Genomic DNA, 27336 nt, shown 5'->3' on the forward strand with positions numbered 1-27336 from the left:
AGAGTTTTTGGCAGGGGATGCACCCCCTGCCCGCCCGTGGGCACCCCGGGGTGCCCGTGCCACAGCACCGCAGCCCCCCTGCCTTCCTGTGCTGGTGTGTCGGGGGGAGTTTGATTTCCTGTTCGCCCGTGAAAGCAAAAGGAGGTTGCTTGAGAAACTTGGCCAGTTTCAATCTCCTTGCTGTATTATAGAATCATAGGATCGTTAAGGTTGGAAAAGACCTCCAAGATCATCTGGTCCAACCATCCCCTGACCACCAACATCACCCACTAAACCATGTCCCTAAGCATCACGTCCAACCTTCCCTTGAACACCCCCAGGGACGGTGACGCCACCACCTCCCTGGGCAACCTGTTCCAATGCCTAACTGCTCTTCCTGAGAAGAAATGTCTCCTCATTTCCAACCTGAACCTCCCCTGGCACAACTTGAGGCCATTCCCTCTAGTCCTATCACTAGTTATCTGCAAGAAGGTATTTGCCAAGAGCAACAAGGTCTCCCCTGGGCCTCCTCTTCCCCAGATCAAACAACCCCAGTGCCCTCAGCCACTCCTCACAGGACTTGTGTTTCAGACCCTTCACCAGCTTCGTAGCCCTTCTCTGGACACGCTCCACGGCCTCGATGTCCTTCTTGTAGTGAGGGGCCCAAAGCTGAACACAGTACTTGAGGTGCGGCTTCACCAGAGATGAGTACAGGGGGACAATCACCTCCCTGGTCTTGTTGGTTACACTATTCCTGATACAAGCCAGGATGGTTATTAGTTGCAAAATCGTCTCCCTCCTTGTGTGTGTCCTGCTGTTGGCTTCCTAGGCTCCCTTTAGGCCACCTGGTTTGCTGTGTTTCAGCAGAGCCAGGCCCGTGTTACACTTGCTGAGCAGGGAGCTTCCAGAGCCCGTGCACGATTTTGAGCAGCTCCTCCGGCAGCAAATGGCTGGCGTAGGCTTAATTCCGGTGTCCCCAGCACACCTCGGTCTGCCGCACGCCTTGGGTTGGGTGAGGTTGTTTGCTCCCACCAGCAGGAAGTGCGCACTGTGTTCGCGCCTGGGAATGATTACCAGATGGGATTTGGGGTTGGACTTTGCCATTAATTCTGTAATGCTTCACAGGAGGCAGGGTGTTACCTGATAGGAATGAGACAGGAGCCTCCTAAAATTGGTGAGAACTTTCATGTTCCAACAGCAATTACCTGAGCTCTGGTACACGTGAGGTACCTGTGGAGAGCTGCAGCTGCGAGGTGCCTGAGGGACACTTGGTCCCAGCCACGCTGAAGTTATCCTGGCTTCCAAATTGCAAATGAGGCTGCAGCCACAAACACAACTGAGCAGGGGCTGCCCAAACAAAACAGGACTTTTTTGTGTTTACAATACCCCCTATGCCCGTTTGTTCTTGCCACCTGTTTGTGATCATTCTGCTCTACCTCCTCCTCTGGCCAGCATTCAAATACATTTTTTTCTGAAATTCTTTTCCTTCACTGAAAAGCATCTCTTCTGTAAACCAAAACATATTTCTTAATGTCAAATTCAGAAAACTGATCAGCTCTCTCCCCCTTACCAGTCTACTTCTGTCGTGCTGGTTAAACTACTGATCCTTCATCAAACTCTAGTCCTGGAAACATGTCCCCTTGTGCCCCTTAAGCCTCGCAGCAGCAATCCTAACAGGTACATGTGGATGTAGTAGTCATGGATGCAAAGTTCACTGCATGCACAATCCACTGGCTCTGCAGGAGCCCCGCTCTGTTTGCTCTGTGCTTCATGTTTCCTATGTTCTGCTGCTGGGTGAGGATCAGCGATCTAGGACCTGAATTACTGAGTGGTTGCAACAGTAGCTTTCTCCAAGAGGTGGTCTTGAGGATTTTCTGTGTGTCATTGGAAAGCTTTGCCTTCTGACTGTCCAGTTTGGAAGGCCCTATTGCATTTACTGTAGCTGCCAGGTGCAGGTGTCTACTTCACTATGGCTTGGCACTGGAATTGTACTGGTGAAAAGAAAACATAAACACCTATGATCCTAGAGTTGTGGCATGTGGTATTCTCAACAAGTGGCACCTTGCCCTTTTACTTCACATTTAGTAGGAACCAATTTCCTTCCCATATACACAGTCAGACTTCCAGATAGGAGGGGCCACAGTAACCCCTTAATCTGACCTGTATACACAAGCCATGAAATTTTTCCCAGCAGCTGGATCAAGGCAGCTTTGTTTGAAAGAAAACACATCTTGTCTTAAAGGCTCCAAGGAATGGCGAGTGCCTTGTTCCATCCGCTAATTTACTCCAATGTCTCGTTACTCTTGCTGCTAGAAAATTGCTTCTTTCAAAGTTGAATTTGTCCGACTTTGCCTTCGAAATATCAGAACTTGTTATGCTTTTGTCTACAAACCTGCACTCACAGCCCATTTTCATGGATAAGTAACTATACACAGTGCTCCTATCACTGCTCTCTGCTAAACAGAATGGATTGTTTTCTCCGACGCCTCACATTATAGGATTCACTTTCCAGCCCCTGCAGCATCTTTCGGATTCTCCCACATTTCTACGTGCTTGTTGACATGCAGGCACCCACCCTGGATACAATATCATTGTGGTCTGTACACATGCTGCACACAGAAGAAAAACAATTTTTTATCATTATTTGATTTTTCCCCTTCCCACATATATGAAAATAGAATTAGACCACTAACTGCCTACCCTACACAAAAAGCTTGTGGACTCCATCACCCATGCTGAACCCTCAAGTCTCTTTCTGCATCTCTGTTTTCCAAGACAGCCGTTCATTACTGATGTTCTTCCTTTCTCACTCCGTGGCCTTGCAGCAGGCTGTGTTAAACAATGTTTTGAAATGTTGTGACAATTTAAGCAGATGTTTGAGATCCCTCATTCGATTTGAGAACCATTTCTCTAAGGCTGATAAGTCACCAGCGTAGATGCCAAAAAGAACAGGGCTGAAGCTGACCGCTGAGTTAGTCTACCTTCTCCTTCAAAGCCTGTTTTCTTCTTTTTTTGTTGCGTGTCCTACTTTCAACGGATTGTTACATGTATGTGATTATGTCATTTTTTCCCCTTGCCAATTCCATTTTGTATAGTTCAGCTACAGGAGCCAGACCGAGTCAAAAGCTTTCTCCGACTATAAAGTCGAGACAAATATCTTCCTCTGTTTTTGTGCTTTCTCCATGTTTATTTATGACATGCAGGGTAAATATGTGGTCAGTTGTTTGTTTCTCAGGAAGGCATCCAGTTTGACTTTCAGCATTTAGCATTGTTGTTGTTGCGTAGATACCACATCTATTTCATTTATTGATGACACTGCAGAAACGTTTGTCTACATTTCTTCATACCTAGATTGCTGCATAATGCATTGGCTGAAGGCATCTCTCATTTTGGGGTAACAAGATTAGCCAGCAGTCTCTTAGAGAAGGATTGCCATTGAAGGGTTATATTCAACAATATGCATGCACACATGCATAAATGTGAACACACGCTGATCCTCTAGAAAGCCACATGCAAACCCTCCCTACTTGCAGCACTCCTCCAATGCATACTTGCCAGGCTTTGCAGTTTCCCTCTTGACAAACAAGCTGCTGCGCTCCCCACCTTATTGCCTGAGCAGCAGAGGACAAAGGTGAGATGGGTGCCCACTGGGAACATGGGGTGCAGCATTCAGAAGTCACATGCATCTTTGACAGCAGAAGGACACAGCCAGGAGAGGGCCCAGCACCCAGTTCAGGGGCAGGGGCTGCAGAAGCACAGCTCCCATGCAGCGCAGATCTCTGGCTGCAAACCCTAAGCAGTGGAGAAATCTGGTGCCACTGCCTGGTGTAAGTGAGGGCCCTTGCTGCTGGTGTGTCGCAGCCATAAGCTCTCCACAACAAAGAGAGGGCTAGGCAGACAGGTAAGGCCATGCTCAACTGCTCCGTCAGCAACAGGGCAGGCACTAAGGGCAGGAAGGAGACCGTCAGCAGCTTCCAAACTGCCCTGGGCAAAGGGAACCACAGCGCAAAGCTGTCCTGCAGACACCTACACCTAGAAGTGCTGTCTAGTGCCGTGGGTACTCGTTAAAGATCCTTTTCTCAAGAGCTAGGGACATTATCCCAGTGTGCTGGCCAAACTCCACAACTCTCGATTTCCTTCTGCTTTGAGGTTCGCTTTGGATTTTGGAGCGGGCACAATACTCATCCTCAGCTCCTGTTAAATCTCACCTTGCCCTACTTACCAGCCGGTATGTTCCAGCCAAGGGGCTGCCCCAGCGCAGCTGTAGCTGGTGTGAGCCCGACGGCCTCTAAGATGTACAGTCAATTTGGTGAAATGCTTCCAAACGTACCTGGATATAAAATACATGCCCCCTGTCATTCCTCTCTCGGTAGCTGAACAGAAATATGGGCAACAGCAGAGAGCTCACAAAGAACTGTGAAAAACTCAGCTTACCCATTATGTATTATGCATTAAAACCTGTCTCTATTTAGCTGTCCAAGATAAAGTCCTACTGGCATTTGATCAAAAGGGCAGGAAATTACCTTGATTTGTCCTGGCTAGAGCTGGCTGCCTTCTGTAAAAAGTATTTGTGAATAAATTATTTGCAGATTGACGGAAAAAAAAAGTGGGTAATTTATTTGATGAATATTGTTCAGCTGGCTATTGAGGTAACCAAGTCATGAGGAAAAAATATTGGTGAATGATTTATTTGAAAATCTAGTTGAAATTTGACAGGAGAAAACGGTCAAACAAACTGTTTGCCACTGTTATTCAAATGCTAGCAGACCTGGATAGCATTCATGCACTAGTGAAGTGCACCACGGTGCTTCAAGCCACGGTCCCAAGAAAGGTATTGAAATACGAATTCAAATCTTCAAATCTGCACTCGCATTCTCCTTATTCACCTATTAGTGAGCACAGGATAGATTCTACATTTGCAGCTATTTATTCTTATTTATTATGAAGACATTCTGGAAACTATCTTGCCTGATAAAATAGCAATGAAAATTGAGTACCTTTTACTTCCCTCCTGCCTCCCTTCAGCGGATCTCTAAGCACTTTACAAATTTCAATGGGTTTAATGTTACAGCTGTTCTGTGAGGCAGGAAGACATAATGAAGCCCAGAAAAAGTAGGAAGCACACACTGCTAGCTACAGGTTCCTTTACATCATAAACTATCACACTTCATGAGCATTTTTAGACTAGACTCCTTTCAGCAGAGCACATCAGTTACAGACTGACTACATTTTTCAAATCTGGCTGCCTGACGTTTGGTTCTTAATTCTGTACTTGAGCACTCATAAGCAGCTGCTTTATATTACATGCTGAGCTCTTGTTGAATTTGATGGAATTTTTCAGCACTAAACACATGAGGAGAAAACCATGTATCATGATATTTCGGTGCACGCATACAGATTTAGCAGCATGACCTTAGATGCTTGCCTGCAGAAATGTTTACGATGGTCTAGGAGGAAGATAATAACTAGGAAGCAGGCAGGTTGCAGAGACCTGTGAGCGGCTGCAGCTTGCACATCCCTGTCACTGGTGCCACCTGAGCAAACCACACACAGAAGAGTAATCCAACCTGCTAGGCAGTAAGTGAGACATCTTCCTCCTTCATGCGTCTCTTTTACATCTCCAGCAGCAGGGCTGCAGTCCTTCCCTTGCTTTTTGCTCAGAATTGTGACTGCTCGGTACCCAATACAAGGAGCTGTACTTTCAGAGCAGTATATGGGTGTTAAAGATTTGGCATTAGATGTTATGGCAGCTCCTGCCATGGCACATACAGTAGAGAAAAAATCAACACCCTGCTCATACTATTGGACGTTTTCTTGTCAAGTTCAGTACAAAGGGGATTTGATCTCTAGTACCAAACCAAGCATCACCAACCAAAGAATTTGTGAACAGAATCTGCATGCTAAGGCAGTATGTGACTAGATTATCGCCCAAAAACTTGCTGTCTAAACTCTGCAGAAGTGATTAATTAATAAAGAAATGATCTAAAAGATACATATTTTTATGTAATGAAGGCTGAACATCAAATTGAAGATCTGCTGATCAGCTTAAACACAAACTATAAACCCAGAATAAACATTTGCTTGTTTTCTGTTGATCATTGGTGGCAGTTTAAAATCCAGATTTATTTGGCATGATTTTTGTTCTCTTTCCCACTGGCATGTCTAGGAAAAATCAAAAGGAGTCAATTGTGCTTTCAGGTTTTCTCCATTTCTGTGTTGTGACTGCAAAAATCATAGGGGAGGATATTGCTCTGTTTTAAAGGAACAGCTTTCATTACAAACAGAGGAAGAAAACAATAGAAGCATTTCTGTTGGCATTTGTTTGTTTTTATATGGATCCTCCGAGGCAAAATTGAAGTTGGGAAGGCGGGGAGAGTCTCTGCTTGTAAGGCACGCAGGTACAATTCTCGTCCTGCTCCAGATTCACTCTCTCGATGCAGTCCAGTTATGCTCCATTTTGGGAGCTTGCTTTGTTTTTTTCCTGGGGTCAGTCTGAGCTTAGCTCTTCTTTGTGTTACTACCTGTGGGACTGCTCTCTTTTCACATCAGAAACAGGCTTAAATCCTTTTCTAACCTTGACTGCAATGAGCAGGACATCCATGCAATGAAGCTGTGTCAAGTTAAATCAGAAGCAGTGAAAGCACGTTTCTCAGGGAGGTCGCAGAGCCTCGAATATCGCTGCAAGGTGCATACCTCAGTCTTTACTTCTTTACTTTGCTGAGGCACAGAAATTACAGAAGCAAGAAGCCAGGAGGCCTCCGCCTATGCAAGGCTGAAATGCTGCAGATAACATACCCTGAGCTGTCACCTACTATCCTGAGTTGATTTAAAATAATCTATAATCCAGGGATGAGAAATGAACACCACAGGATGAGGCAAATCCTTCTCATGTAGCAAGACAGCGTTGTCACTACACCGAACCACGAAAGAAGAAACGCTATCTCGTCAAGAGAGGACTTCTAATTTCTTGAGCAGAGTGGCTAAAGGAATCTTCTCGAGTGCACTTACATTAGCGGGAGTTAATTAGGAGATTAGGCTGGGGCTGATGATCATGACCCCTTCTGACAATCTGGGCACACTCTGTAGCAATGAGAGCCTGGAAGCAGGGAAGAGGCATGCTATTAGCTGGCACGGTCGCTGTGCCCCAAGGAGCAGAGGACGGCCCACAGGATAACCAAGCAGCCTGCTCTGGGGGCTCTTCCCACCCTCTGGTGGGACGGGAGGAGATGATATGAAGAGAGCTTCGTGTTCTCAGATAAAAAACAGGGAAAGCCAGTCCTAATGTATGTTTTCCAGGTTCATTTTTAACTCAGTGCCAAGTGAAGAGATTAGATGCAAAATACATGCAGAATAAAACCAACATAAAAGTTCAGTGACAATTGGCATCTGAAACTTCTGCTTTCAACAGAATTCCAGAAAACAACTCTGAAAGCTTTACGCACAAATAATACAGGAGAGCAAAGCAACCTGTGTTCTTATTTTATTTCCAGTCCTTTTGGCATCTTAATATTCCAGCATCTCCTGCTTACTGCAATTTGCTGTCTTCTTCCCTTTGTTTTGGTTCCACGTTGGATGACCAGCTAACTAGGTATTGAGCCAGCAGAGGGAAAAAACAGGTCAAAAACTGCAGATGTCTCAGTGTTTGAGCCCAGGAGACATCAGATAACAAGCTGTTTTAGTCCATCTGCAAATCCACTGGCTGGCTTGTTATTCTTGAGTGTCTGCATAAGGCCTCGTTGATTCTAGTCTGGCTTCATGCTCTTGACCCTGCAGCGCTTTGGGGTCATCTGCAAGCACAAAAGGTTCATTAGCTCATCCAGCACTCCTTCTGTGAGTTTTGGGTAACATTCGGGGAGGAACCTCAGGTGCCAGCTACCCCGAGAAGATGCATCTCACTGCAGACGTTCAGATGAGCATCAGCTGGGGGATTCTGCATGCCGCTGGAACGCTGCTCCATACATCCGTGCCTCTGCAAATCCTGCATCCTTGAGGATGCTCCCTTGCAGAAAGTGCTCCTGCTTTGGCAACACAGGGAACATATGGTTCACCAGGACAACCAAAAAAGCTCACTTATCGCAAGGTAAACTGCAGCACAAGGTCTCCTTGCCTACCCTGTGACCGCAGGGATGGCAAGCAAGGAAACACATTGAGATTCAAATCACAATATTTAAAAATCTCAATAATTTAGACCCAAGAGACTTCAGAAGAGGGCAGAATTTGGCTCTCAGTGAGAAGGCAGTGTCTGCATATAAAGTCACTGGAAAATGTCCAATAAGGCTGCATATACCGTGTCCCCCAAAATCCGCTTCCCTGGCTGGGAAGTAGCTGCTATTCACGAGCTGCATGTCTTAGAGCAGAATGAGAAGGTTCAGTAAAAGCAGCATGAATAAATGCTATTAACACGGTTTTGAAGAGACCTTCAGACCCAGCCTTTGGGCAGATGAGTGAGCACAGCCAGGCAGGGCAGGCCTGCGCAGGGGGCTCCGGCTCTTCTCTTGTACACCCATGGAAATCAGCGCCCTTCCGCTGGTGGGAAGGCAGAGATCCCTGTGTCCCCTGCCACTCACACATCCCACGGGTTTCCCCATCAGCTCGTCACCCACCACGTGGCAGAGATGATGTCTTCTGAGAGTGATGCGAGCTAAGAGCTAGGAGGATGTCTGCCTGTGGAGAGGTTTGGGGGTAGAAGGGGCTTGTAAAGTAGTGCGAAAGGAAGCATCACAGCGTTTCCAGAGCCTGTCACAGAGGATCAGGGCAGCTGGGTAGCCGTGGAGACAGAAACTGAAGGTGTGTTACGGGGATTTACATGCTGTTTTTGGAAGCCCTATTTCAGTTTAAGATGATTAGCAGTAACTGTGAAGCCCACAGGAAACTGCCTTTATAAACTTTTATTTTTTTTATTATAACTTTATAAAGGCTCCAGACAAGGCGTAGCCCTCTTCTTTGAGCAGGAATTCCCTAGCCAGTGGCTGAAGAAATGTGTTGCGTTTCTCCTTGCTGAGAATAGGCAGCTGTTGTGCTTGCTAGATTAGCATCCAGGCTGCATGGGAAGATTTGATTTAAGGCAAGCCTGGCTGATGACTCTCTGCATGTAAAACTTCCAAACAAGGGGGAGGGAGCAGCTGCAATTACAGTTTTCAACTGGGAAGTGAGAAAATAGAGATAATTTCCGTTTCTACAGCAATATGAATAATTATCAAAAAGAAAATGGTTGATTGGCAGCTAGAAGACTTGCTCCTACTGAAATGGGCCAGTAGGAGTAGCACAAATGAAATCCCTGGATGGAGGAGTTCACTTCCAAATAGTAAAACTCATTTTCCCACTCTCATTTGCATGTTTGCTTACTTGCTTTTCATTCACCCTTACTAAGAATTTACATTTTTCCCCCAGGAAAGTGTTTTACAAGGTTTGAATGTGGACATCTCTTCTGTGATCCCCTGTTACTCCTTCTTACATCTCAACAGCTGCAAGACTGTACATGACTGCAAGCCATTCAGGCATCAAGCCTCTATAAAACCCTGCACCCCCTCGTAGATTGTGAGCAACAATGTTCATTCTCAAAAATATTTGAAAAACAGCCATATTGAGCAGGTAACAGATTTTCCCCATCAAGTTTCTTTCATACAGAGCTAGGTTTCTGGTGCCGCCTCAGACAGGCATTCCTTCCAAATTTCCTATATCCAGCGGTCGACAAATCCATGGCTATAGCCTTCTGATGTGTTAATAAAATACCAAGCCAATTCTGGAGCCATCCTCCAGCATACAAGTCTGGACTTCTTTCTCTAAGTGTTGCCACTGCTGAAAAAGAGCCTGCCACCTAAAAGAATGTGGTGCACCACGTGAGCAACTCTGGTTCAGCTGAGCTGCCTGCCCGCTGCAGAAAGGCAAGTCCAGTGATGCTCAGCTCGTCTAGCTGAAAATCTGCTGAAACCTACTCCAGCTACTAAAACTGAAAATCCACAGGGTCTGAATCAGAACGAGCAAGCAGTCAACCCTAAAACATCACTGCAATTTGCTGCTGAGCCCATGGGCTCTCAGAAACAATGAGTGTTTAAAAAAAAAAAAACACTCTTCAGAAAGGAAAGTCATACGTATCTTACATGGCAGGTAATGCTTTTTGTATTTCTCGCTGAGCTTCTGTAGCTGGTCTTGAAATACTCCCATCAGCACATGCTGGAGCACATCTCATGCCTATTCGAACAAACAAAAGATGTCTCATCTTTCACTTTCTCCTTCCTCCACACTGCGGAGAATTACTGCTCTTCTCTTCTTCATTCTGCTTCTCATGTGGAGAGAGTCATTTTTAATTTTCTAGTGCAGTAAAAATAATACAAAGCTTCATGAATGAAGCTGGCAAAATACAGAATAGGGCTTTACTCTTCATGCACAAAGATAAAATGGTAACATAATATTTAATCAGGGAGTGAAAGAAAGAGAAGTGAGTTCATTAACTTTTCCCTTGAGTGAAAACTCCTGTTTTCATTTTTCTTTTATTTTTATTCAAATAATTTGCAAGAGAACACTATCCGTATGCAAATGCGTGTGTTCTCAGAACACAGCTTTCTTTTATATAGATGATCGTGAACCCACTCCAATAAAGAGAAAGAGCTGGGATTTTTCCATAAAAATAATTGGCTCTATTAGCCTCCACAGTTATCTCTTCCACATTCCTGAGAGCTCGTGTACTTCAGTGGACAGCATTTGGGAGCACTGGACGTCACGGGCCCAACTGCTTTTAGCTTGGGTTAATTGTTTTCTTCCCCTACCTCCTAGTGACCAAGGAGAAGGAAACTTTTGCATTTCATTCTTTGTAAAGTGAGATTCATGGCCTTGAGACCTTTGGAGGCTCCACCTTGCCCCCGCATCTCCACTCCTGGAGCCAGCTGGGCTTGGGATGTTGTCGGGGGAAGTTCAGAGGCAGGGCTGCTGTGAGGCAGGGCAGGAGGAGAGCCCAGCAGGCCTTGGCCTCCAGCCATGGGTGGACATGGCTGTCCTGATGACAACCCAACTGTGAAACACAGGGCATGCACAGCACCAAATCAACCCCACCGTGGTTGTGTCCTGAAGGTACACTACTCGAGGAGCCCATGTCCTGTCTCTCCTGGGTGATCCCTCCAGATACAGCCAGCTGGAAAGCAGTGTGGTTGAGCACGAGCTTTTAAAGAGCTGCAAAAATGATCATTAAAGAAACCTAAGCAATTCCCACACCCCCTCTGTGACATTAAAAATGCACTTGTCTCCCATCACCTGGGCTTGTTATTTCTCGATTCTTCCTCCTGTTGTTTCCTTGTAGATAAACATCTTATCACAAGCCACTAATTTATGAGGAGCAGGTGAAACACAGAAGACCCCATCCCTTCCTCAAAGACGTTACTTCTGTCCGATCAGTATCTGAAAAACCACCAGGAGCCTCTCAATGAATCTTTCTGGATTACTTCCTAAGCAGCTGCTGATTCTTTCTCAGTAATAACAGACGAGAAATCTGAGAGGAGAAACTGCAGCTGCTGCTGCAACAGAGAGAGCTTATTATGAGGCATTGCACAAAAAAACATTTGTTTTTTTCACTTCATTTTTTCTGTTTTGGTTTTGTGTTGTGTGGTGGGGTTTTTTTTGTTTGTTTGCTTTTTTTTTTTTTTTTTGCCTGAGCGGTAAATTGCGTTGGAAAATGCACACCAGGAAGCTGATACCCTACAGCCCCATAGCAGGCAGGTTCCCACACAACTGCAGATGACTTCACCTGCTTTGGTTAGCAACAAATTCTACAAGGTCATTCCTGTTTTTGTCACTCGTGGTGTTTCCACTCCCTTTCTACGCGGCTCAGATTTTGCGCTGGAGGCACTGAGCTGTGATCTGAGTGATTTGCCACCGGTGCCTGCCTCTCTCCAGTGCACGCTGGCTCAGGTTACCTCAATTTACAGTGCCACGTGGCACCATAACCACAGGTAACCTCTTACCTGCCTCGTTAAAGCATTTTGATACTACGCCCTTTGGAGAGGGGATCATAATGAGATTTTTAGGCCCTTTTGTAGTACAATAACTGATAACATGAACGCTGTCTGTGGTAAAATGCAGTTCCCCAGGCTGCACTTAACCCAGAATTACCAAAGCTCTTTGAGAACCACAAAATGCTACCTTCCATTCGCATTACAAAGCCATGTGACACGGAGAACAAGAACCAAAAAAAAAGGGGAATACCTCATATTGTAATAGAGAGAGACTTCAAGTGGTCACAGGCAGCAGTGGAAGATGATACATGGAAGTGAAGAAGCCTCCGGTCACCAGCAAGCTTTGAGAGGATGAAACACCTCTGACTTCCTCCAACCTGCTTCTTTTCTGCCAAACACCTATATAAAATAAAATACAGTAAAATAAAAAATAAATAAATACAATAAGCCAAACCAAAATAACATAAAATAAAAGCTATTATTGACCACGCAGGTTACTGACCAAGCAGGCAGTACAGGGAATTTATGTTCCCCTTGAATCCATGCCCTTCTCTGGAGGAGGCATGCTTTTCTCTCTGCCACAGCTCACTTGCTGTGTGAGTACAGTTAAGCGTTTATCAAGTCCTTTCCAAATCTGGAAACACTGATGTGTCACGACAATACTTCTTTGTTTGGGAGTTACTGGGTGATTAATTGCAGTAGCTCCTTGAAGGACAACTTAATCTGCATTAGCAACTCACCTGCTTCTCGGTGCAGCAATCATGCATGTGTTGGGGAGGGTGGATGGGAAATTAGGAGGTTAAAATCATTTTTAACTCTCCTTATCTCTTGACATGCCTTAAGCAACTTGCCTAAAAGGCTGGCAAACATTTACCACAGTGTGGTTGTTAGATGTAATATGAAAACAAGTCAACAGAGAACCTCAGGCTGGCTTGGTTTTTTTTAAAACTTTCCCAAGCAATCAGCTAGACCATATCCTCCTAAGCAGCTGAGTCCCTAAATTATTTGTCGATTTTAAAAAATGTAGTTTTAACCAGCAATGTGACTTTGCAAACAGTCCATTGTGTGTCTTGGAATCAAAACTGCTCTGTGACACAGACACGTTTCAGTATTGGTCCAACAAGTCTCGATCCCATATGGCTTCAGTTACAGAGAAACTCGCTGGAGCCTTTCCTTTCTTGCACAAAAGCATCGTCAGCTAAACTGCAATAACTGAAGCTTTTTTTTTCAGGCATGTGCAAGGGGTGGAAAGAGCCTAATTGAATCTAATTTGATAGCTTCGTCAGTTTTAAAATTAGCGTGGACTGCCATTTTTTCCTAGAACAAGAGGGAAAAAAATAAAAGAGGTCAGATTCTTAGCTGGTGATAAGTTGATGATCTGGTCCCACCTTACAGCTAGGAAAATAGCAGTCCAGGGATGCAATGGGATGGTGCGTGGGTAAGTGGTGATTGCTACAGACCAGCACACAACGCCTCTACATCTCAGGAGTCAACATGAACACCACATCAGGGGATGGTTTGATAAATCTGTGCTCCTGATTTTGGCAGCCATGGGTGCTCAGTTCTGCTGGCTCTGACACCAGCGGCTTCCCAGGGGGCAAAGCCACCCCTCAACAGAGTCCGATGCAGGTTCACAGCGATCCAAACATCCTCCTGCAGTTTATGGTCCTCAGCCAATGCCAACTCTAGTCAACGGGAATCTTTTTGTTGACTTCAAAAGGCACTGACTAGTCCCTAAGTTGTCATTAGATCCTTTGAGTATAATTAAAGCCATATTGCATAGAAAGGGAGGGTGGATACAGTTCCTTGGACAATGAGTTTTTATATCATTGCTTGGTTAGCAAGACTGATGATGATAATAACATCAGTAACAGAAGCATCCACTTTGTGCTGCGAGCCTGCCAGTGGCCTCCAGGTGTTAGGTGATTTAAGGAATCGTGACTTTGCTTCAGCCCCAGTATTACAAGGAGTCATAAGGGAAGAAGTCCACATCTTCCCTGCCTTTGGCATCCCTTCAGTTAATTGCACCGTCCCCTTCTTTCAGGAGATTATCTCACCACTGAATGAGCCCTGTCTGTGAAGCATGTCCTCAGATCCTTTGAGCTCACTTAGCATTTCAAAGCTTGGTGCTAGAAGCCACTGCTTTGCTGCAGTGGGGCCTTGAGGAAGGGGAGTGGGATCCAGCCCACCTTGAGATCAAACAAAACCTTTCCTTGCGGGAAAACGAGGCCTGAGTAGCATCCTGTCTACAAGCTCAGTACCAGTAACGTTTCACTCCATCTCTTTCCCTGATAGCTCTTACTGCTTTGGACAAGTCACCAGGCAATCGCAGATCAAAATCACAAGTGCAGATAGTCACAGCTTCTGCTGGCAGTGCCTTGGCCGAGACAGGCAACAGCTCACTTTGAGGCGGGAGAAAAGGTGTAACAGCCTCACCGATTTATTGCTGGGAGCGATGGATGGGGCTGCGCCTGCGGCCCTGGCTGGCCATGAAGCATCACAGCCGAGTCAAGCGTGGACAGACTCACAACCAAGTCCTGCTTCCAGGTCCTTCTCCAGGATGGAGAAGGTACCACAGCAACTCCCACCTCTTAACCAAGAGGACGTGCCACCATCCTGCTAATGGGTCCTGCGCTGTACCATCCTCCTCGCAGGGAATCGGCGGTTAGTTTTCTCACAGCGTGTATACGTTCAGACGAGCTAAAAAAGGATTGAATGTGTCTGCTGCATCTCTTTTAGCTAGAACTGTCTGGGTACTGTAAAACGTGATAGGCTGTTGCAGTTGTTCAAAATTGCATCTGTGTTTAATCAGCCCATGTGCCCAGCTGTCTGCTGCAGTAAATCCTCCTGGAAGCCACTGAGATGGGCTTTTCTTTATGAAATCTCATTACTGTGATAGGTGGTAGCAGCGCCTATTATGCAGGTTGCCATTATACTCAGTTTCTTCTGAGGCTGCCTGACTTTAACTGGCTGGGCTGACATCTTCTGTGAGAGGTCTTGCCTCGGGCTGACGGATTCCTCAGCCTTTTGTATTACATGCTATTCAAATCCGGTTACTCTGGCCCTATTAATTTCCTCTTAGGTCCTTCTGTAGCACCATTATAATGCCGGAGTGCTCAGGACAGCTCCTGCATTTCTCCCAGCAGCTCAATGCCCGGTGGGAAGAGGCAGCCCCTTCGGATACCCTCCTTGAGCCACGGAGGGGCTGCCTGCCCAGGGACAGCAGCGTAGCACCTGGGTGCTACCCTCCTGTGTGGAAAGCAGGAGTAGGCTGGTGGGGAGCACTGGTCGCTTCTTACTGTGAAGGTGGGATGTGGCCAGGACATGCACCGAAATTCAGGTGCCAAAGAGACCTTAGGTTGTGATAACACAGGTGTAGCTTCTGTTATCAGAGATCACATGCTCAGGAGCACAACCATTTATCCATCTCTGCTGCAGGTAGCACGGGTTTTAATATTTAAAACAACATTTCAAACCTAAATTCTTCCTGCAGTCATGAAATAACAGGAACGGAGGCTCCCAGCTGACAGGCAATCTCTTCCTCCTCTTTCTGCCTGTGTCATGACTGGTCCTACTTTACCAAGCCTAACACCTTTGCCTTCCACTTAGAAATGCCAGTTGGGATTTTACACTTATTAAAGGGCATCAAAGCAGATCTCACAGTCTAGCAGAGCTTGTGCTGCTCTTTTTCCTATGAGCCCATCTTCACTGCTGCACTGAGCAAAATAGGCAATTCTCCTTCTGCAAGCCAGCTATTCAGATCTCAAACTGTTATTATTTTCTTTTTTTTTTTTTTTCCTGAGCTGCAGTTATTACAAGCTCTGTCTTTTACAGGCATGTTGTTGTGCTGGATCAGAAATAGCGATGCACGGCCACTGAAGGTTGAGCCCCGTGTTTTGCTAACACTTTGGAAGACGATACCATCTGTGACATGATTCAGATCAGTGGTTTAGTGAAATTCAGCTGGCAGGGAGTTATCCACCAGATTAATGTTTCAGAAGTTCTTGTGCTTCCAAAACAATGTTTTGCCTTCCCCCTCCCTCTGCTGTTTTCTTCCACGTCTCCATAGGCAGGCCCTGTCAGGTGTCACAGGCACCTCGTTAACGGGCTTGGACAAGGCAGGAAACAGTCTTTGCCAAAAAAATAAAATTAAAAAAAAGGTACTTACATCTTGAAAGGGTGCACAGAGATCCTGTCCTTCTGCCACTTTGACTGAGGGCAGCAGGGCGCAGAGGTGCATCTCCCCGCAGGCACCCCACTGCACCCCAACACAGTGGGCACCCACAGTGCACACACAGGAGGCAGCGTGGAAACTTCTTTCCTGGACACCAAGTTTCACCCCTCTGAAGACCATCATAACACGCTGTCCTGTGCCTCTGGGATGTGCCCCATTTGCATGAGTGAGAACAAGTGGAAGCTGCCTTTGATTTTAATACCACGGCACCATTGTGGCTCCCTACACACAGTGGCCTTGTCTGGTTCACAAGCAGCCCAAGTAACCTCAATGCTCATTTGCAGAGATGGATTTGCAGACATCCCTCTGGGAGGGAAGGCCCACTGCTTTTGGATGCTGCTCAGACAGCTACAAAGGAGTAGTCCAGTAAAGAGCTCACGGCCCTGTGAAACACCTAGCAATCCAGACACGGGAAATAAAATTCTGCAGTACTGTTGTGTACATCCCCCCATCTGCTTCCTGCAATACATTTGTCCGTAAAACAGCTCTCGCGGTGGCAATTTCCTTCAGCACGGTTCTCCAAAGATGTCTCCTTCCAAAGCACACTCTCAAAACCAAGCTCTCCGTCTCTCTGTGGCCACACAAAGCCTGCCTGCAGCACACAGTGCAGCCAGAGCACCCCAGGACTGTCAGTCCGGGGCTCTCTCCAGTGGGCAACACGCAGCCTCAGAGGCTCTTCAGGGCTGCTGTGGCAGCCTAGGGGCAGGGGAGCTGTTTTGCATTGCATCAGGCCTTCTCTGGGTAAAGCAATTATTTGTAGCTGAGAGTTGGAGGTCAGACTAAATGAATTCTCATCACCATTGCAGATCTTCATAGGCTGCCCACTGCCGTGGTAATTGAGCATAATAATTAAGCAATAAAGACAGTTGTTTCTGAAGTACTTTGAACATCATAAAAATAGTTTTGATGGTTAAAAACCAAAAGTGCTGGAAGCCAGCACTGTGACAGTGCTGAAGAAGAGATATGTGCTCCGGCAGCGAGACGCCGTAAATTCAGACACAGCAAGGGTGGATTGCTTTGGAAAAAATAGTTAGGTAAAACAGAACATTTCCACACCTGCACTTTTCAGCTGATTGGACACCATGTCTGATCATTTCATACAACAGAATGACAACCAACTTAAAGAATTATTTCCTTGAAACAATTTGGAACTATACCTGTTCTTGCCATGTATTTCATCCGCGAGGCAATATTCCCCTGCCCTTCTCCACATCAGTCTGGAGTTCCTGTTAGAAAGATGTGGTAATACAGAGAGACATCAGCATCATTCACTGAATGAAAATACTGAAACAGCAAACGGTTTCTAAAAATAAAAATATAGTGAATATGTCTTTAGGTCTCTAAGGCATTATACGGTGACTAATCAGAGCAGTTTTCTTACGAAAAAGGGACAGAAGCAATAGAGATGGAATCAAATTTAATAGTACAAAACGCGAGGTCGTGCCCTGAGGGAGTAATAACGAGAATTTCTGCTACCAGCTGGGAGCTCATCAGTTGGAAGTGACAGAGGAGGAGAAAGACCTGAGTGCACTAGCCGATCAAATGACTGCAAGCTGGCAATATCATGCAGATGTGAGAAAGACAAATGTGAACCTAAGACACATCAGATGAGGGATTTCTAATAGAACTAGGAAGATTTTAATGCCATCAAAGAAGTACAGAATACTGTACATCCATTTAAAAGATGAATTAATTTAAAATTGCCTTTTTTCAGCCTTTCTCTCGTAGGATGACCAGAGGAGGAGAGAGCTTTCTTCTACAAGAAGAGAGTAAATGAGCTTGGTTTCTTGAGTCTAGCAAAATGCAGGCTGAGATATATTTGTTGCTTATAAATACCCTGGAGGGAAGCACCAGGAAGAGAGAAGAGCTGTTAGAGTGAAAGGGCAGTGCTGGCAGAAGCGAGTATAAATTTGCCAGGAAAACATTTCAGCTGGAACTGAGAAGAAGGTCCTGACTCTCCAAGAAGTGCTTTTCTGGGGTTGCCTTCCAGGAGGTTTAATCAGGACAAAAATCCCAGTTTGTTTTAATGCAGAGCCAGGGCAGTTCCCTACCGATACCACCCCTACACCTCAAACAGCTGGGGACTGGGCAATATGACACAGAAGGTGCTTTCCATCCTACTTTCCATCATCCTTGTAAGAGGTGCTTATCTCGTTCAACAACCTAAGGTTTCATACAGCTGCTGTTACACTGCCTTGTAGCTGCTAGAGCTGCCAGGTTTGCCTCGTATTGCTGACCACAGAAAGAATGGCGAAGGCCTGGTACCGTCTCCTGGGTGCTTTCTGGCCTGTTTCATTGCAGAAATCGGTGAGCCCAGCCCCACGCCCGTTTCTATCAGACAGGTGCCACGTGACTCCCACTATCCACCCTGTCCGTGGGGAATGGCCCAAAGGCTCCGAGTCTCCCGCTGCACTGTGACCAGCTCTCCTCCTGCTCGGGGCGGAGGGAGATCACTCCCCGCTACATGAGCATAACAAGCTCTCCATGTTGAGGAACCACCTAGCTAGAGATGGAGCTTGGGGCAAAGGCATGGAGAAGGGTGGAAATCTGTGAACTGCAAGCCGCTAAGAAGATGATGAACAGAAGCTCAAGGCAGCTTGCTTGCCAACTGCCTGGCACTCCATGCAGTTGTAAAGACATTTGAAATCCCAAAGAAGCCCAGTCCAGAAGCAGAAAATAAGGTGAAGGGGTATGGCAGAGGTTCAGCTGGTATGGCCTGATGAATGAGGTTAGGCACATTGCATTAGAGTCCTGGTTTGAGATGATTTAAACCATATAATCGGTATAATCTGAAGCTAGGAATCTCAGCCCTGTGGGGTTTGCTGGGTGGCTTTTAAAATTGGTATAGCCTGGCCACCCCTGAGGTGCACGAAGTTTGTTCTTCCTCTGCCTAAAACGGGACTCTGGGAATTGACAGATGATCTTAGAAGGACTAAATGCAAAGCACAAGATAAGGAAAACTTTAAGTATGTTTCTTTGGTCTCAGCCCTCAATATATCAGCACTCACCTTTGTTTTCTTTAACCTTCTCCCAGGTATATCATGGCCATCAGGCTGCAATGTTGTTACGGAGGTTGTTCTTTTCAAGTAGCAGTGTAACTTCACGCAGCAATTTGTCACTGCAGATAAAACATCTTTGCTGTCCCAGGTGGCTTACAAGCTGAAACAGGCAGGGCATGCAAATTCCACTGGAAGGTACAAGCTCAAGCACAGAGGATCCTGGAGGAGACGGAGGAAGAGGGAGTTCTCCAGGAGGAAGGCTTTGCAGAGGGCTGCCGAGGAAGAGGAGCACTGTATGTGCAGCAGTACCAGGGAGGGCGCTCCGGGCATGAGGGCAAGTGTGGGAGCAAGGGATGCAAGGAGGGATGTGGAGAAAGTCCAGAGAAATAGAGGGGGAGGAGGAATTCAGAGGGAGCTAACAGCACCGCGTGTGTACTGGGGGGCTTTGGAAGGGGAAGAACGAGCCCAGGGACCCTGTAGGTCATGCAGAATGGATGCTATATCCCACCCCAGAGCTCACCACCACCTTCATATACACATGCACAAAGCACTTGGAGACACTTCAAGGTGAGAAGCACCTATAGAAAGACTTACTATTACTGAGATTAAGAAGCTGTGGAAATCTTCACTCAGAAATGTGCCTGGGATTTTTCCCTTCACAGCACGGATGTTATTCAACTGCAGATCTGCAGGGGTGTTTCTTAAGTGCAAACCTTTGTGTTTAATTTGACCGGTTTGCTTGGGTTTGCAGCAGCAGAATCCTTCCTGTGTGTTTGGACAGTACACACACCAAGCCCTTACTCTAAGCACAGCTACTGAATGTATATGTTTATTTCGGTTTTATATTCCAGGCACTGAGCAAACCCTCAACAAATGCTGTCTTCAAAAATTGGCCGCTCACCCAAGCCCGTCAAACTTTCCATGGAGTCAGAACCTCAGAAATCCCTCACCAAGAAGGAAACACTGGTCTCGCCTGAATTCGTTTAAGAAGAGGAGGAGAAAAAGAAAACACATTCATCAAGTTTTTGTCTGGTCAGATGATACTGGCCAGAAACTCAGCCTTCCACTTCTGTTAGACTGCATGCCCTCGCTGACCAGCTACATCTTAGGCTGGGGACAGGAGGAGGAAGGAGGTGGAGGGGACCATCCCAAAGCCTCGTTGCTGGCGCTCACCACCAGGGAGCCTGCAGTGCCCTTGGAGAGGCCCCAGCCCTCCAGGGAAGGCAGGTTTTTGCTGTAAAGGGAGACAGAGCAGGGCTTCATTTTTGGGCAGGCTACGTTAGAGTTAGGCAGCACAGAGCAGATGTCCAAGAGAGAGCCGGGAGGTGGGACTGAGGCACGGCACAGAGAATGAGTCACCCGCAGCCGGAGCCAAGCCAGGGCTGAACGCTGCAACAAATCCTATAAGGCACGAGCAGGCCAGAGCAGAGCGGGAGAGAGGAGAAGTCATCCTTGCAGGGAAACAACCAGAGAGCCAGAAGGAGGAGGGTGAACGAAATCCAAAAACCGACAGAGAGCAGAACGTAAGAACAACTGCCCTTCACCAGTCCAGTGGGCATCCAGCTTGGTACGCTGCTGTTAGCAGTGGCCTGGAGCAGACATTTAGGACAAAAGCACAGAAAAGCCAGGAGAAGTGCTGTGTGACTCCCTTGAGGGCCCTCCCAGCTCCTGGCAGCCCACAGCACAGGAACTCCTGCAGCCAGGGGCTGCGCCTGCAGCTTTCCTGGCCCTCAGGGACCTCTTCTCCCCTGAACCTAATGGCTGCCCGGCCCCCACGCGCTGCTGGCCCCCGTCCCACCTGGCCCCGCAGCCTGAGCGCGCACCAGCAAGGGGGGCAAGGAAGGGGGAATTTCTGAGGGGGAAAATGACAGAACTGACAACTTTCAGCACCAAGAAGTTTCTCTTCCACAGGCCCAAGGAGAAGCTCTCCTCCGCAGGCCCACAGAGTCCCTGAAGGACAGTCCCTCTCCAAAAGAAATGCTCCACACGCTTTGCAGCCCATGCTGGAGCTCCTTGCTAGTCACCTCTGCTTCAGAGAGGCATAAACCTGCCCCGGGAGCAGCAAGAAGAGAGAAGAAATGCTTTGTTTCCTGAAATACTAGAGCATTTGTATTTTTCCTCAAGGAAAGAGGTGGCAAATAAAGGTTTTGTGACCATTAAAAAAGATAGGGAGAGAGGAGAGGGCAGGATTTGAGTTACAAATGAAGCTGGCATCTTACAATGAGGGACACTGCAAGGTACAAGGCCATAGTATAACAAAAAAATGAATAAATAAGAGAGAGAGAGAGAAAGAAAAGCATTCAGAGCCTTTACAGCATCCATCAAAGCAGTAACGTTATTGCATGGTACGTTTATAGTTCCCTTGCAGCCACGGCAGCAGCTTTTCAGTTGGGCTGGGCTTAAAAACGAGGCCAGAGCTGTCTCCTTGCTGCTCCTCTGTGCATGGGCATTTCCCGTCCCCTCTCAGCGACTCCGAAATTCATTTCGCCCTTTAATTGGATTTCATGCAGCGGTGCAATGCACAGCGTGGGATGGCCAGGGCTCCTCCGGAGAGGGGTACCCACTGCCCATCCGGGGGCAGCAGCACTGGGGATGAGGATGAGGAGGGGTGGGATGCCTACGGACACCTCACTGGGTGGCTGCTGGGCAGGCAGCACAGATAGTGCCCTGCTTCTGGTGGCAGATTTCAGCAACACACAAGTCGCTTCCATTTCATCACAGTCAAAACTGGCTGGGCTTAACTAGGTCACATTTCCTCACCGTATCAGAGGCACAGGCTTGTCTTGCTCGAGTAATTTAAGCAAGACCCAGCCTTTGCACAAGGCAGAGGTGCCAGCACCCCTGCTGCAGGAGAGGACAAGGAGCAATGGCTTAAAACTAAAAGAGGGAAGATTTAGACTTAGATTAGATTTTTGGAAGAAATTCTTTACTGTGAGGGTGGTGAGGCCCTGGCACAGGCTGCCCAGAGAAGCTGTGGATGCCCCATCCCTGGAGGTGCTCAAGGCCAGGCTGGATGGGGCTTTGGGCAGCCTGGTCTGGTGGGAGGTGTCCCACCAGTGGTGGAACTGGGTGGGCTTTAAGGTCCCTTCCAACCTGAGGCATTCTATGATTCTAGAAATTGATTTTTCTTTATTTTTTAGACACCTCACCACGACCCTCCTTATACAAGTGGGAGCAAGACAGTCACTATTTTCCATCTCTCTGGATCCATCATTTTCTTTGCCCATTTTTGGCTCCCATTTTTCACCTGCATTACTCATGCAGTAGAAGATTGCCCCAGTCCATAAATCACCCACTTTGCTCAGACAGCAGAGAGGTGGCATTTTTGGCTGGTTTTTTTTTTTAATCCCTCTCTTTATGCAGCCAGCCATTTTATTCCCTCTTGAGACGGCTGCTCCAGACTGAGCAGATGTTTCCACTGAGCTGTGTGCAGTGACACCCAGCCTCCCCCTGCCGTCACCCGGCTAGCCGTGGTAAATCGAGAGGCTGGCGAGGCACAGAGACATCCTTCTGCACTGTGTTTGTCAACAGCGAGCTTCGCCTGCCCACTCACCTGCCGTGGGTAAGTCCCGCCGGGCGCCTTCTCTCACCTAAATAATTTCATGCCATCTGCAAACCTTGCTGCTTCGCTGCTTCCCCCACTTTTCCGAGCCATTAATAAATACTAAGCACCAGCAACAAGCGCACAGCTCACTGTCCAGCCCACTCCCCGCAGGGAGTGTGTGTTCCCACCTCACCTGGTGAGACACCGGCATCACCCCCTGGCATCCCCAAATCCCTGCCTCAGCGGGGGTCCCCAGCCCACACACCACTGCTTTGCTGGGTGCAGTGTGCCATGACTGGTGTCAGTGGAAATCCTGCCTCATGTCCCAGAGGAGGCACCTGTTCCCCTTGGCACGCTTTCCTACGGTTTTCTCTAGTCCGTGGGGAAGACCTGCTTTATTCTTGCCTTTAAGGTGAAACAGAAGGAAAACGGGAGCTTTGTTCTGCAGGCCTTTGAAGCGCTGCTGCCAGCCAGAAGCTGCTGAGGACATCACATCTGCTTGCCGGGAGAGCAGAATACCCCACGTGCTCCCAGCTTTTTGGCTCACCTCATTCTCCCTGAAAGGTCCAGGAAAGGGCCCTGTTCCCCAGCCCCACTACCAGCTGCAGGGCTCCTAAAGCCCCAAGGGGAGGACACCGTCCCCGTCCTGCCGGATGCTCCGGCACCAGGCTCTGCACCTCTAACAGGCACCAAGGAGCTGCAGTGCCGGGTCTCCTGCCACTCTCCAAGCCGTGCAGGGTCAGGCCATGTGTCTTGCACAGCCCACGGTCCATTTAACGGGACCCGGTGCCGTGTTGGGAGATCAGCTGCTCATGCAGGCTGCGAAGCCTTGCTCAGCTGCTCACATTGCAAGCTTAGCCATGGAAAAAAGTACCCAGCACGCACAGTATGTGACTTTAAAGCAATCAAAATTCCGTCAAAAGAAAGCCAGTGTTGCTAGCAGAAGTTACTTCCCCACCTGATTTCCACCTTTCATTCTCTCAGCTTTTGACCAAAAGCCTGCTAGGAATGTCCCTGCTTTCCTCACAATCACTGACCAGACCTCATATCTTCTCATTTTCCAGGAGGATCCTCCTTTCTGCAGAGACCTGGACTGGAAGAGTGAGCACGGCCTGAAGGAGGAAGACTCAGAGCGGGCTGGAGGGCACAGCACAAAGGCTCAGGGGTGCAGGTGGAGGCAAGGCCTGCTCCCCTAAAGGCAGGAGGGATGCAAAGGGCAGATTTCCCCCACACTGTTTCAGGCTTCTTTCCTCTAGTGCTCAGCTACTGCCAGCTCTGCTGACAGCTCCCCTCCCGCAGCTCGGACACCCGACCCACCTTTTGCACTGCTCAGATTTGGATAGCAGCTCCTATCACTCCAGCTGTACATCCCACAAAGGGAGCATGCTTGGGTTTTTTAAGAAGTATCTTGAAAAGAGATAGGCTATTAACAACAGCTCTTGCTGATCTCCCTGCTGCATCCAATTCATTTTTAAATAGCACAGCTAACACGACTAAAATCTATATAAAATATATTTCATGCTACCCCTTCCTGAAGATAACTTGCTTAAGGATTTTGTTCAAGGTTTTCTGTTGCTTTGACGTTTTTGTGTTTTGTTTTTTTTTCCTGGGTAGGGTCAGGAAGGGAAGAAGAGCTTCTGAGTGAGAGTTTATAGATATTATTTCCATTACAACTACAAATTAAACAGCAATGAGAGAGAATGCCTGAGAGAATGATTGACTCCTTTTTTTTTCCTTTCTTCCAAATCAATTTGTAGTGCAAAAGCATTCATTATTTCACAGTAAATCTTCTTCCTGCTATTAGACCTCTCTATCAAACTTTTCCTAGTTGCATCCCATCCCCCTCCACTCCCTTGGTTAATGTTCATCAGATTACTACTAATCTTATCAGAGATTTCATTGCGCTGCTTGCAGAAAGCCATGCCTCCACAATGCCCCCCCTATTCCTACTGGGGACTGCCTGATGCCGTGACTGGTAGCGCCTTTCCCATCATCGATCCAGATCTGATGGCACCAAAGCCTTCAGGGGAATGGCACAGCCTGCACAACACTTCATGTGAAAAAAATAAATAAACAAAAATGCAATGAGTGACTTCAGGCAGCCAACAGGCTTCACTTCAGCATTTTCAAAATGAAGCATTCGGAACAATTTTTCATTCCTCTCCAAGCCAAAATCTCAAATCCTCACAAATGGAATCAAGAAAGTGAAATAAGGCATTTTTCCCCTCTTTGTTTTGCCATTTGTTCTTAATTTTCCATGGATGCTCTCTGCGTTTACCAAGACCTGGCCTCTGCACAGGGTCGCCCTTTGGCGCATCCTGAACTGCATGGAAAACTCTTTCCTGGCCAGGGGGAAGCCAAGCAACAGGGACAGCTCTCCTGCACGTCACCCATGGGTTATTTCCACCAGAACATCACCCCAGTCCAGCAGCTTTGTGAGCCACTGCCTCCAGGCACAACCCACAGCCAGCCGGGGATGCCCGAGGAGCACAGAGCAGTGGTGGTGCTGCACCCCTTGTGCTGCACACAGACGTCACCTCCCTCTTCCAGAGCAAGCAGAGCCCTCTCCTGCCCTCCCCACAGCCCACAAGCACCAAGCACCACTGCCAGGATCTGTACTGCAGGTTTACAGGGCGTCCAAATTGCCGCCCGCTCCCCGCAGACCCCATTCAGCATTTCCTCTATCACCCTCTCCCCGAGTATCTGTTTCAGATTAATTGGCCTGAAGATCGGGTAGCATGCATTTGTCTGGATTATTTCCTGCCCAAGCTAACCTCTATAGATATAATTTTTTTTCAAAGGGAACATTTTGGCAGAGCATCAGAAAGGAAAACTCCCTGACAGTGCAATTACGGTTAAATGTGCAATAGCCATCCGGGAGACGCCGGGAAAGCCCCGGCGTTCGGGGCGCATGAAATGCAACTCGCTGCTACACCAGGAAAAAAAAAAAAAAGTGAAAAACCCACTGGAGAGGACTTTGCAACAGCCAGAGGTGAATGGACGCTGTGCAAAGCGACAGCTCATTTCCATCCCCACCCCAGAGAGCCCAGGCCAGGAGGGCTGAGGAAGAGGAGCACAGGGATGCATGGGAGCTGGGGATTGATGTCCCACGGCCGTGGACTGAGCAAGGAAGCAACACGGGCATGCCCTGATCCCTGGTTCGGTGACACTGATGGAGGCACAGAGGGGATTAATTCAACCTGATTGACCAAATCTTTGCACTTCACGTTGCTGTCACATATGATTAAAGTTGATCAAATTGCTCGCTGCAGATAAATCCTCGGACAGACGCAGCCCCATTATCCAGCCCTGAATTATCAGCGAGCAGCTTGTCTCCTTGCAAACAGGGCTGCCCCTCAGGTGAGTCTGACAAGTACCTTGCAAGAAGGCATTTTAACATGCGGCTTCATTGGGACCCCATCGCAGAAAACATCCCACCCCTCAGCCCCCCCTTTTCTTTATGCCACTGGTCATGTAAGTCATACTGCATTGCTTCCAGCCAGAGGCCATGCTTCACACGCAGGAGACACATCCTCTTCTAGCTGCAAGTTATTTGCAATCATGCCGAATTGTTCCACGAGCCTATCACGCAACCAATAGAGCTCTTCAAAATGGCTTTGAGAATAACGCCAGTGCGGGCGCTCAATTACGTTTATTCACATTACTCTAAAAGATGGCTTGCTTTCGTGAACATCTTTGTAGGCAGAAAATTTTTTTCAACAGTGTTTGGGAATGAAATGGGTCACAATCGCTAAGGAAGACAGTCTGCATGTTTTATTCAGAAGCACATTTTGTGAACGTTTATTGTTACATACGCCCGGCTCTAGTGAAGATGGACATCCCTAGTTTTCCTCTTCATTTCTCCTCCCTTTGTTCTTATTTTTGTCTCTGCGTATTAACTGCAACCTATTGACATTTGCAGCTATCAGCTGGAGGAAAAAAAATAAAAGAGACGGGGTGGTGGTGGTGCAGGAAACTCTATGCAAAAGGAAAAGTTTATTTCCTCTTAAACCTTTCCCTTAAATTCAATTATGTTGTTCTCATCCACAACAAGCTAATGGCCACTTACAAACTCCATATCAGATGCAACCACATAGTTTCTGCTGAGCAAAAATTTCCCTGGAAAAAAGCCACTTCATTTACTGGCGAGTTGCTTTGCTCAGTGCCTCTCAGCTTTGACAGACTTCAACCAGTTATTGCACAGGGTTGCCAGGATGAGACCCTGGCCTGGCAGAAGTGCCAGCATGGTCCCAGCACCAGGGAGGGCTGCAAGGGACCCTTTTTGGCACTGTGGTCCCATGAGGTCTCCCAGCCATTTGGTTTCCCTGCCCATATGGTGGCAGCCAGGGTCTCGGGGGCAATTTCTTCTCATAAACACTTTGTTTGGTGCTTCCAGAAGCAGCTCACTCTTACGGGCTTTCAGGACATGCCAAAATGCTGGGAGACAGTCTCACCCTGACCAAACAAACACCACAAGTTTGTGCAGCCCAGCCACCTGGCTTCTCAGGCAGCTTTGGGCACCAAAAGGACCCCACACATCCCCAGGGGACCAGAGAGGACCTCACGTGTTACAGAGCCCAGGCCTTGGCTCTTGAAACATCTTGAGCATTGACCTCATCTCATCGCTGTGTCAGG

The 27336-nt window shown here is 47.4% G+C and overlaps 1 protein-coding gene across 2 annotated transcripts in view; it reads right to left on the bottom strand.

Annotated features, from left to right (window-relative positions):
• The window catches only part of PTGFRN (prostaglandin F2 receptor inhibitor), an 85290-nt gene extending 66109 nt beyond the window's left edge, over positions 1-19181 (bottom strand). Inside the window, exons 1-3 of one of the 2 annotated variants that reach the window (XM_083806068.1) lie at positions 19167-19181; positions 17316-17384; positions 12175-12323 (exon numbers count right to left, since the gene is read on the bottom strand). Coding sequence is in view for 1 of the 2 variants with exons in the window: in XM_083806066.1 (XP_083662192.1) it covers positions 10080-10143 (64 nt within the window). In the remaining variant the exon portion in view is untranslated. Of the gene's footprint in view, positions 1-10079; positions 10159-12174; positions 12324-17315; positions 17385-19166 lie in introns of those variants that run through there. The other variant, XM_083806066.1, reaches the window with a different exon arrangement.
• Positions 19182-27336: the final 8155 nt, after the last annotated feature.

The sequence above is a fragment of the Anser anser genome (assembly GCF_964211835.1).
Source record: "Anser anser genome assembly, chromosome: 1".
In the NCBI taxonomy this organism is placed as follows: domain Eukaryota; kingdom Metazoa; phylum Chordata; class Aves; order Anseriformes; family Anatidae; genus Anser; species Anser anser.